At 40.2% G+C, this 12,812-nt stretch overlaps 1 protein-coding gene across 1 annotated transcript in view; it reads left to right on the top strand.

Annotated features, from left to right (window-relative positions):
• The window catches only part of TRPC4 (transient receptor potential cation channel subfamily C member 4), a 162,009-nt gene that overhangs the window by 115,282 nt on the left and 33,915 nt on the right, over positions 1-12,812 (top strand). The window contains exon 4 of the mRNA XM_040584715.1: positions 4,340-4,676. Coding sequence (XP_040440649.1) covers positions 4,340-4,676 — 337 coding nt within the window. The remainder of the gene's footprint in view (positions 1-4,339; positions 4,677-12,812) is intronic.

The following is a 12,812-nucleotide window of genomic DNA, read 5'->3' as shown; positions in this document are numbered from 1 at the left end:
TCCCCTCATTTCCTCATGAGGACATGGGTCCACAAGGACAAGAAGGGAGATGCAGTGTGTAGTAACAAGCTCCCGTTCTCTAGGTAACTAAGGAACAAGACTGTGATGTTCATCAATGAGTATACTATTCTTCCATCAGGGTACCCCAACTGTTCCCCATTCAAGAAATTCCTTCATTATTCAGGTAATGTAATAATAAGTAGGTATCATTACTGAATGTGTTTTACAGCATATGATGACAATCTCTCAGCCACAAAAATGGAGCAAGTAGTCAAATTTGTGAAAACTAATTTGGACATTTTTAATGGTCATACAATTCCTTGATAAACGAAGCAGAGAAGTGTAACTGTAACAGAAGTGTCAGCAAGAGATTTAGGGTAGTTTTACAGCTGTCTGAAGAAGACACTAGGGAGTGGTTCATATTGTATGTTATATGGCCAATGGAGCTCAGAATGTTTAAAAAAAAAAAAAAAGGCTGCAGTAGAGATAGATATTTTTGTTGCTTCAGGACATTGTTAAATAACCCTACCAGCAGTGGTGTTAGATAAAAATGGCATCATGAAACTGGGTATCTGGACCTCTCAGAAGTGCATTATATCATCTGTAGACACTGTGCTGTGGTTTCTGTTAGACCTTTGCCTGCAGTGCTAGAACTGCTTCATTATGCATGCAGCTCTTAAAATGCAGACCTAGTATTTATATGCTTGCTCCATACTATACTATTAGTTGCTGTTTATGTTTTATGTCTAGTAAGTAATTGAAAGTACGTTACCGATCATGCTCCCCCTAACTCTAACCACATCAAATGTATAGTCTAGATTAGCTTTCTCCTATAGTCAGAGGATCCAACCAGTGCTAAAACTGTCCTGTCACAGTCATAATTTGAAGAAAAGTATGAGAGGTAATTTCTTCAAAAAATATAATTTATAAAATTGACTCTTTGGTGCCTGGGATTTGAAGATTTACTGAAAAACTTCCTGTGCCTCAGAAAGCAATCCTTATCTTTTAACACATCATACCGTAGCAATGCAGTTACAACAGAACAAAATCTACATGGGTATTAGGAGACAAGAAAAAATTTTTCAAGCCTGCTCAGAAATGCTTTCTGTATTAACACTGAAAGTTTTGCATATTAATCTGTTTAAGGTTTAGAACTGAGCAGCTACTGCCCACCCATTGTGGAGCATCCTCCACATTGTGCAGTCAACACGCATCAGCTCATGGCATGAGGTAACTCTGTGTTAGTTCTGGTCTGCCTAGCCCCAGGACAGCCCAGTATGTGATGGACATTGGAAAAAACCCTTTTTTTTACCTAATTTCCTCCACATTACAGCAAGGGAAATTCATTCTTTTTTATCCATGCTTGGCAAGGAGTAGGCCCCCTACATCTACCCCCAGCCTTTGCTAGCCACTGGAAGTTGTTCCTTCACCTGGGTCCCCCACACTGTGTGAGCAGCCCAAAGGTCTTGAGAAAGGGGACACAGGAAAGACTTGGGAACTGATTACTTTTAAGTGAGAGGGTATGTAATGGGAAGATATTGTGAAGAAGAGAAAACAAACATGGATCTGGCACACTCTGGGGCAAAGAAAGGAAAAGATTTTATTCAGGAATTAGTCCATGAGTTATACTTTTTCACTAGTCAAGTAAAGCACTAATCTGTGCCTACCCAAGCAAACTGAGGTGAAAAATTTTGCGGGAAGACCCCTGTTAAAAACCTGGCAAAAACATAACTTTGAAACCATCTGCTCTGACCGCATACAGTATTATTCCAGACATTTCTATCTTGAAACAAACACCCTGAAACCTTGCAAATGCATTTTTCCTAACGGAAGAGAACAGTCTGTTACTCTTCTTGAAGGCTATTTTCAAGATGCTTATGGTATGAGTAAAATTTCTTGTCTTTCACAACAGTCAGAGACAGCTTCAGCACTGGTGTATGGTAGCAAATACGTCTCTGCTAAGGACATTGGCATTTCATTAACAAACACCAGGTTTGAAGTTGGCTCAGGTTAACATTTCTGACAAGATCCAGACATATATAGAAAGATGCGTGCTGACTCTTGTTTAATTCCAAGCTAAGTATTTCTTTTTTTTTACCAGTAGTAATCACTATGATTTAGGAAACTGTTTGAGAAGGTACATATTATTCATCCCCAAGGGAACTTGGCACCTGTATTTATAAGTACTATCAAACTAAAGTAAAATCTCAAACTAGGTGCGTGTGATTACAGTTCAAATCTGAAATTACTTGGTGTAAATTAAAAATATTATTATTTAATAAGTAGAGAAGTTTCTGCATAGCTTTCTTAAGTCTTCAGCTAATGATTTAATCCAATGTATTTATATATGCATACGTGTAACTGTATTTGGTTTGCGTGGCAATGTTTCGGTGGAGGTAGCTTCTGTGAGAAGCTGCTAGAAGCTTCCCCCATGTCCCACAGAGCCAGTGCCTGCCAGCTCCAAAACAGACCCACCGCTGGCCAAGACTGAGCCCATCTGTGGTGGTGGTAGTGCCTCTGGGATAGTGTATTTAAGAAGGGGGGGGGAAGAACCCCAACATCTTCAGCCAGAACAGAGGAGTGAGAATACGTGAGAGCAACATCGCTGCAGCCCCCCAGGCTAGTACAGCAGGGGCAGGGGCACTCCAGGCACCACAGCAGAGGTTCACTGGCAGCCCATGGTGAAGCCCACGGCAGGGCAGGCTGTGCACTGTAGCCCATGGAGGACCCAGCACTGGAGCAGGCAGATGCCCCAAGGAGGCTGTGACCCGTGGGCAGCCCACGCTGGAGCAACTCCTGGCAGGGCTTGTGGGCCCACGGGGAGAGGAGCCTGGGCTGGGGACCACACTAGAGCAGCTCATGAAGAACTGCAGCCCATGGGAAGGACCCATGTTGGAGAAGTTTGAGGAGGACTGTCTCCTGTGGGAGGGACCCCACGCTGGGGCAGGGGGGGAATGTGAGGAGCCTCCCCGAGGAGGAAGGAGCAGCAGAGACAGTGTGTGATGGACTGACTGCAGGCCAATTGCCTGTCCCCTGCACCACTAAGGGGAAGGAGATAGAGAAATCGAGGAGTGAGGTTAAGCCTGAGAAGAAGGGAAGGGTGGGGGGAAGGCATTTTAATATTTGCTTTTATTTCTCATTAGCCTACTCTGGTAATAATTTTTTTCCAAGTCTAGTATCTTTTGCCTATAACAGTAATAGCCGAGTAATCTCCCCATCCTTAGCTCAGTCCATGAGCCTTTTGTTATATTATCTTTCCACTGTCCATCTGATGTCAGGGAGTGATAAAGTGGCTTGATGGGCATCTGGCATGCCAAGGTCAACCCACCACAGCGACATAAGGAAAATGCTACTCTATTTTTTTCTCTTTTCTTTTCTTTTTTTTTTTTTTTTTTTTTTTAACAAAATGCAACAGTTCTGGTTCTCTTTGATGCATATGTTGCTTCTGTTCCTTGTCTCTTACATCAATTCTAGCATGTTGCTAATCTGTGTCCCCAAAGAAAGCATTGGGAAGTGATCAAATAAAAATAGGACATAAAACCCTGGAATATACTTAAAGCTTCTTTAAAAAGCTATCTGAAAAATATTAAATTTTACTGGATTATGGGGGGTGGTGGGGGGTGGGGGGGTGGTGTGCCAATTCAATATTTAGAATAATATTTAAAAAACTCAAATACCTACCATCCCGGAGAACAGACAGACCATAAAATATTGCACGGTATAGGAGTATATCCCAACAAGGATTAGTGAAACACTGCAGAATGCTCGTGCATAGCTCATATTGTGCAAGCATTATGTAATGTATCTGTAAGAGTTTTGTCAGTATAAAAGCATGTGAGCCTGATTTTTAGGGAATTAGCAGGGAACATACTGAGAATAGCTTTTCATGGCTGTGGAGTTGTTTCACTGTTTACAGAGCTCAGTCATGCTTCTCCTTTTCATAGTTACTTCCATCTCTTGTTCTGTGAATTCCCCACAAGTGTTGCTGGTTGAATAATGGAAGTATTTGTGAACTTGTTTTTCAGTTTGAAATCAGCTTTTGAGGTGCATGTGTTTTACAGTCTGTTGGCTCCTTGTTTACTCGACCAACAGGGAAGTCAGTCTTTATTGTGAAAAGAGAATTTTGATGGCTTTGTGCTATACTTTTTGCATTGAAGGAAGGGCAGGCTGACCCAGCCCTGTCTTACTGGTATTATCAGTATGAGTGGGCTTGCACAGGCTGTGGATTTTTCTTTTTAATTTCTAGCCAAAAGTTACTTACCATAACTTAAATAGCATGGAAATGACTTTACAGAGATAACAAGAAACTAACTGTCTTCCTTTCTTCTTCTCTCTGTAGTTTGTTGCTCAGCCCAACTGCCAGCAGCTGCTCGCATCCCGCTGGTACGACGAGTTCCCTGGATGGAGAAGGCGACACTGGGCTGTGAAAATGTTGACATGTGTTGTGATAGGACTCCTTTTCCCAGTGTTCTCTGTGTGCTACCTGATAGCTCCCAAAAGCCCATTAGGGCTGTTCATCAGAAAGCCATTTATCAAATTTATCTGCCACACTGCATCCTACTTGACTTTTCTGTTCCTGCTGTTGCTTGCCTCTCAGCACATTGACAGGTCAGACTTGAGCATGCAGGGACCACCACCAACCATCGTCGAGTGGATGATATTACCGTGGGTCCTGGGTAAATGTATTACTAAAGAAAATACAGTGAAAAGTGTTTTGACCCCTGCAGTTTTGCCAAGCATTCCTGGATCAGGAAGATACAGTAGAGAGTTCTGTCATGAGTCACTGACCTACCGAAACAGGCAAATAGTCCATCTTCTGCAATACCTAGCAAGAGTAGTACACAACTTGGGAAGAGTTTAAAAATCCAAAGTGTCACCACCTGTTGTATTACAGTGAGCCAAAAAAAAAAGCAATTGGGGGTTGCTTCCTTTGAGTAAGCAGTGCCTTGAAACATATATGTTGATATTCTTTTTGATATCTATTTTCTCCAGGGCAGAAATTGTTCTGGTTCTTCTAAGAGTCCATTTTTTCTGTTTGTTAGTCTGCTTCTAAAAAAGGGTCCCTTTGCCACAATAATGATTTTTCATGTATTAGAATGAAACAAAGTGTCATTTCTGGACCGTTATCACTAACCTTATTTACCTAAAGTATGCTTCTTTCTAATATGACAGATCCACCTATTGCAAATAGAGCTGACCAGCATTTTCAAGTATTTTCATTAAAATACACACGCAGAGTATTTTTTCGATGCAAAACCATTGATGTGAACTTTTCACTCAACTTCAAACAAAATATTTTACATCAGAATATGGATGTAAGTACGAACGCAGGAAAATCCCCCAGCACTTTTAAAATGGAAGAAAAGATTAACATTGTGTCCTGATGGTTAACAAAAAGTTCAGTCTGGGATTACTGAAAGCCTACTTTGTGTGGGCCATGTTGGCCTTGAATGTCTTCCTGTGTGATTGCGCAGTCTGGTCATAGTGGACCATCCTAGGTGCTCCCTGCCTTTGCACATCTACCCTGCTAGATGGTGTGTCTCTTGGTGTGCCATGGTCTCTTTCCTGTCTCCTGTTTTAGGAACCAATACAAGTTGGACCAAGTCAGGCCAAATATACTTGGTCTTGACTGAAATGAAATTGTAGGAGGAGGGACTTAGTAGCCTTAACTGCAAGAACTTAAGTTTGATAATTTAAATTGTCACCACCTAGACAAGTTAATGCACAAACTTTTCTGAAATGTTTTGGTCAGGCTTTGATACTGTTACTTCTCCATTAAGATTCTGTTTCTCTTTGCTTTTTCAACTTTTCCCAAACACCTGGCTTTTTTTTAGAGCAACCAAACTAACAAGGCTTTTGGTATAATCGATCGTGTATAATTTACAATGCAGTATTGAATTTATAGTACACTAATTATCAGTGCCTAATACTCCAGAGAAGAATGAGGCAGTGGCTTTTCCTCTGTATGTTCCTTGGTAGAGCACTGTGGGAGGCAGGAGGCATGGTTACATCTGTCTTTCACTTAAGAAAACAAGCATGCGTGACTGAAAACCCTGTGTACACTCACTTGTTGGGAACCTCTCGGAAGGACCTGGCTTCCACAGATTAACTGCTTTCTGAGATTTCCCCCATGATAGCACAGCATAAAAGAGACCTCACCATCAGCCTTCACTGTAAGATGCGCTATCCTTTGCTGGGTAGATATTGCTACTGTTATGAAAAAGCCAATACCTAGTGTTATTGCAAAGGAAGTAATCAATCTGGTGGGCTGCTTAAAACGACATTTCCTACAGATGAGTCAGACTAACTTCAGTGGGTGAGATTCACATATAAATATTTAAAAAAATTTCCTCCAGTAAATTTTCCCAGTTTTGTGCCCTCAAGAAATCAGAAACCAATATAAAACTGATTACTTTGACACATTAGTTCCTTAGAAATAAATGCTGCAATGCTGAAGGGAAGCAGGGGGCTCTTCTGTGCTGTCCCATGCCCAAAGGAGATATTAGTACATTTTCTGTCTGGCCTTCCAAAATAGCAGGTGTTCAGTGTCTGTCCAGTTTTCACAGTATCATGAGGCTGAAGGATGCCAAGAACAAATGCATAGCTGTCACATAGACCTTGACATGCCAAAGTGGGGTTTATTATTAACCTGTCTTTTTGAAGAAAGAAATTAAAGCCCAGAGAAAAAGGCACAATTTGAGAGGGGCAAGAGATAACAGTTTCAGCTAAAGGCAGTTCTAAAATTGTGGTGACTAACTCCTCTCCAGAAAACATGCGGTGGGAAGAGGAAGAATCTCCATTTCCCTCAACCTCTGACACTGTTGTTTACTTAGGAAAGGGGTTAAGTAACTCATCATCCCAAAATACTTGTTTGAAGAAGCCATTGACCCTGATAATTATGACTGTCAAGATGACTATAATTTTTAAAAGCAGCATTAATATTTGAAGTATATGGCCAGATAACGCCAGTACTGTCTGTGCTGAATAAACCCTACTTCTGCAAGCAGTACAGCTTAAGTCAAGGGAACTGCTTGCATAAACAGGTATTCATGAGCATGAAAAAAGGTCAGTAGTTAGACACCATGTGGTCAAATAGGTTATGTTTAATCTAGACGGTAATCTTCAGAGAAACTGTGCCTTCCAAAATCTCTTCCATCTAAACCTATGTATTTTATACACTAATGTCTAGGTGGTTCGTAACTAGTGGTTTCCTCTAGTTCCAGTTTCAGGTTTGCTGGATTCAGCTTTCAGGGCTGTGGTTGCTGCAGTGCTTTAGCCCATCCAAATAGTAAGGCCCCAGATTCACTCATCGTAATCTCAAGCAATTCATTAGGGACCCAAGTTCTGCCTGTCATTGAAGGATACAGACACACATCTCCACAGGACATAACGCCTCACAGCATGTGATGAACACGTCTATTCCCACTTTTTTTTTTTTTTTAAATGAAGTTATTCCAAGGCAAAACCTGGTTTTCATATTCATATACATACAAACTGTGGCCTAGTAATCTTTTAATAAACTAAACAATTTTATTTAATCCTTGTCTATAAGGAAAGTTAGTTTCCAGGTGACAATTTAGTCTGTCATCTCATCTCTTCAAACTATACACTTATGCAGTATCCTTAAAAAGAGTAAATGCTTCACTCTTGAATTACACAGGTGAGCCTAAATCTGAAGTACATAGGTATATCTTTGCATTTTCTGGATGTAGATGAAAAACATGGATATCTGAGACAAAACTACTGTGGCTTTAGTGTTGTAATTTTTCTCTGAAATTGGAAACATGACCAAGTAAACCCTTTCCCCAGAGCAAAGGTTATCCTGGAGGAGCTACAGCATGTCAAAACTATTAACATTTTAAACAATAGAATGCATTGTTTGTCATCCTCTTCATTCAAATAGCTCTGCAGTCGGTTTTCAATTTAAGAGTTATCTCCCTTAAAATGAAGGCAGGAAGAGCAGCTTTCCTTTCCAGGCTTCTCATCAACATGAATTTCATAAAACTTTAAAAGTTTCAACATGGTCCATAACAATCTAGGCGCTCCAACGATCAAACAGTAATTAGCATTTGCCTACTACTACGTAATAGAAGGCTGAATGTGCATAATTAGAACATATTAAAAGTGTCACTAGAGTAGGAGGCTCAGAGGAAAAAACTGTATTGGGCTACATTTCCATGGAGACTATTGATTTTACATTTTAAAAGTCTCTTAAGGAAACTTCTGTATTAATTTTGTCTTTTACATGATTAGATGATTACACAAGTGGTGTTACAGTATGCGGTGATTATCTGTGGAACAAGAAGTCAGTATAACAAGGCTAATGTTACAGCTTTAAGAAGCAATTGTGGAGAAATCTTTTGGTAAGAAGAGTCAGAACCTCCTTTCTTTTCATTTAAGCAAATAAGAACAAGCTTTTACTGGTAGGAAAAATTAATTTTGTTCTTCTTGTTAGCTATTGATTCAGGTCTCCCAGGCATGCCAGATAGTTCACACTGCAGAAACAGGCCCGTTTCCTAAACTTGAGAATCCATCACCACTGAAAAAAAGGACAGGAAAAACAAGAATCCCATCTTGTGGAAAAAAGTGAGGAAGAACAATATTTTCCATCATCAAATTCCCCATCCAGCTGCTGAGTGGCCTCCCTCTGAGCATAACAGTGATGCAAAGGGGAAATCAGATCAGACCCAGCCTCACCCTCTGTGTTTTGACTGCAGCTTGCCTAAGGATCATATTGATCCCTACAGACTTGTCATACCTGTTCTTCTGCCCTAAACCCTAGCTTAAAACCTAGCAGCGACCATGATAACTGTCCTCATGGTGGGCATTTGGCTCACCAGGAACGCTATGAAATTCAGAGTAGAAAGCCAACAACCAGACAAACTTAGTGCTTAGTAGATGTTGTTAAAAAGCTCCCTGCCAGTTTTTCAGGGTGGCTGCAGCAAAAATAACATTTTTAGGCAAATTTGTTTTGATGAGTTTTTTGCTCTTTTATGGACATCTTTAAATGTTCATCGTAATTATGTTGTTCAGAATACTGCCTGGAGCAGGAATGCAGCCTTACTGGATCTCTTTAACAATGTGTTCCTCATCCTTTCTGTCAGGGTGGTTTATGCTATTGGAGTACGTGAATCTATAGAGAATGTGGGTGTTTGGGAACTGTGCAAACTGCAGGCATTTGTGGTCAGCAAACTGCTGGTGGGAGGTATGGGAGTGTACAGTCTTGTCGGTACTTAGCACAATGTATATCCAAACCAATGGTACAGCATGACACTTCAGATGAAGTGAACTTAGAGGTGGCAAGTACACTGTGCATCATCTTCTAAATTTGGTCAAGAAAGCGTTGTGTAAAATACGAAACAGTTGGTACAAATCAACATGTTCCAGGGAGCAGATATAAAGGATATTATGGCCATTGAGCTGAACCAGTACATAACCAGTAGTGACAAATAAAGTGCGGAAGAGGAAAATTATCCCAGACAAAGCTGGAACACAACTTCAGTCATAAAGAAGGATAGTGCACATCATGACCAGTCAACGCCATCTAGTCCAAACAACTTCTCTACATGGGCTAACTGCAAAGACAGATCAGATTGCTCAGATTCTTGTCCAGTCAAATCTTGAATTTTCTCCAGGGACCAATATTCCACCACCTCTCAGCAACCTGTGCCTGTGTCTAGCAACTGGTAAACATTTTTCCTGGTATAAGCTGTAATATCCCATGCCACAACATTACCTCTTGTCCTTCCAATGTGCACCTCTAGGACAAGTCTGACTCCAATTAGTTGTCAGCAACGATTTTGTTAGTGAATTACAGCAGTAATATCCCCCATTAATGTTCTCTTTTCTAGGCTGAACAGATTCAGCTCCCTCAGCCTCTTCTTGTACGTCCTGTGGTCCAGCCCCCAGTCAGCTTGATGGCCTTCCACTGGTTTCACTTCAGTCAGCTAATATCTATTTTCTGTTGGGGATCCCAAAACTGGACCCATTAATGAAATTATTTATCTAAACATCAGAAGAGCCACTTCTTGTCAGGACTGCATGAATCTTGACGCAATAGGACCTTTTACTCAGTTACTTGTAGGTTTACGAGGTTTTACATATTTTAAGATGAACATTTTCTGTGTAGATGATTGTATTTTATTCTTTGCTTATTTTTGGTGTTGGCTGATATGTGGCTTTTTTTTAATGTAAGATTTAATATAGAATCGTCATGCCATTTGCAAAACTGAGCAGAAGAAAAATATCTTATTGTCAGTATGATAAAAAAGTCAGTAGACTTTTCCTTTGTGAAAACATTTTAAATGGTGCCACAATCTCCAGTTAAATATGAGTAGCCATATGTATTATTGGGTATTCTAGTAAAAATCTATCCTAAATTTGAAAAAAATCTGTAAATGTGTCTCCATCAAAAATGGAGCTACAGACTGTGCTTTGGTTCCTAAATCCCATCCAGTGTCACAATCAGCCTTAACGAGTGGCTCCTAGTCACAGTGGCAGAGGTGTGAACCCTGGACAAGGATACCCTTGAATTTAGCAAACCTAGAAGCTTTTGATTTATCTTGTCTTCAAATCCTTTCCTTAGTCATTCAGGATGAGATGCAGTTTAGACTAGGTGGAGCAGTGCTCTGCCTATCCTTAGTGGCCTTTTACAGTGTTTAAATAGAGTACAGAAAATAAAGGGAGTTCTCTTCCTTAACAATGACTGCCTGAATGTTCATTTTACTTACACTTATATTAGGTATGGAAAACTTCCCTCCCACAGGCAATTCCTTAAAACTGCAAACAAGGACTCTGCTTTTACAAGATAATATAAAATAATCATATATATAGACAAGTATTCAATGCAATTAGATGTTTTCCTGCAGTCACAATAGTTTGCTGATGGAAGCAGGTTTCGGCAGGATCCTGACTCTTTGGACTTCGGTTCTGTTTTCAGTTGAGTACCATTGTGCTTGCTCCTCCAGCTTTCAAATATTTCACATAAACAAACGTTTCAAATAAAATGTAAAATTTTAATTTTACAATCATATAGCTTGAGGATAGAGAAGAGAACTGCAGCGGGCGTGCAAAGCCTAGCTTCCTAGCAGGCACCCTTATTAAGGAGGCTAAAGATACCTGTTGGGATTTTTGTCTTCTTTAATTCTCCCTCCTTAAGTTTCCCTCTCTTCCGTTTTTAGCAGGAGTGGTGAATGTTTCACCCCCACACTGTTGTCCCTACCCTAGTATTGACCTGGGACAGAGGTTCAGTCTTCCCTCAGGATGATAAAAGGCAGGTTACCTGTTCCCTGTGCAAGAATTCTATCCATAAAGCTGCAGTGCCAAACATTCACACTACTCTTAGGGGGTATAGTTTAAGCATTTCAGGAAAGGAAGGTGTTTTGGACACTGAAACTCAGTCTCATAGCTAACTGAAGCCCTGAGATAGGCATCTTAGCGCTGGTGATACGTGGTGTTTGAGACTCGTTCCTCTTTCCAGTTCCTGCAGTTCCTCTTGTCTGGGTGGTCTTAGCACTCAGTATTCATAGGCTGTGCACCTCAGCTAGGCACTTGAAACTCAAAGTGAGCATAAAATACAATTTATGGGGTATTCAGGTCTCTTGCATGGTGAATTTTACTTTCAGTACTGCATACTTAATTTAGACATTGAGTCACTGAATATTTCAATGACTAAACCCCTTTACAGGACTGGGCTCCCAAATACGAAGTTTAAATCCTCAGTATCAAGATGCTCAACTCCTTACATGCCTGTTAATAGGAGAGAAGGGGTTGAGCAGTTTCCTACATCCCTAAATATCCACTTCTGCCCTTGCCTATTGCTGTATGTATGGTGCCAAGCCAGTCTGTGCAGGACTTGGAGCTTTTGAGCAATGCTGTAAAGACCTTTCTGTGTTTCATAGACAAGCTCTACATTCATTTATTGTGCCTGCAAGTCTTGTATCCCTTTATGGATCTAAGCCGTGCATGCTTGAAAACTGTATTTTATACTATTAACTACCTGGTAAGACTGTCTTCACTATATTATTCTAGCAACACTGAGACAATATTGTAAGTGCTGGCAAAGATAAGGGCCATGCAGATGTTTGGAGATACAACACTTTAATATTAGATTGCAGTCCCGTACATGTTGGATACATATTACTTTATAAATTAAGACTGACTGTGGTAATAGTTAGGGTATAAGCCTTGCTCCTTACCCTCTCCACAATATTTTTGTGAAAGCAAGAAACTGTTTTATGTATTAGATCAATTTTGATAAATATATGCCACAAAGAGTTCCAATGAAGTTGTGGGGATTAAAGGATAATGAGTAAAATTCTGCATGCTCCACTCCTCATGTTAACCTCTTGAGCTTAATAGGGATTTACAAGCAGTACATGAGGATATACTTTTTCTTTAAAAAGATTTATAGGCTCTTATGCAAAAGTACCTGAGAGAATAGACCAATACTTTTGGCTGGCTAAATTTCTGTCTACTTTAGTGCATGGTCATTACTGTAGAGCAGAGTTCAAAAGCAGAAATGTGCAGAATTTCTGTACTCTGCCTACAATATATAGGTACCTGTACATAGCTCCTTACACATAACTCAGGCATTTAGCAGGTTTGGTTTTATGAATTAGGAGGTTAAATCAAAGTAAACGTAATGAAAGCAACTCAGGTGCCTACAAAGAGACACCTTGTCCTATTTTTTAAGTAGTATATACTTACAGAGAGGTTGTTTTCCTATGATAAATACTCTAAAGGAAACCTGTACCTCTTTTGGCAATGCATGAGGTGGCCAGCTTGGATACATAGGGTGTCTAAAATTATGC

This window comes from Falco naumanni, chromosome 2 (genome assembly GCF_017639655.2).
Source record: "Falco naumanni isolate bFalNau1 chromosome 2, bFalNau1.pat, whole genome shotgun sequence".
NCBI classification, from domain to species: Eukaryota; Metazoa; Chordata; class Aves; order Falconiformes; family Falconidae; genus Falco; species Falco naumanni.
This window is presented reverse-complemented; position numbering and strand designations above follow the sequence as displayed.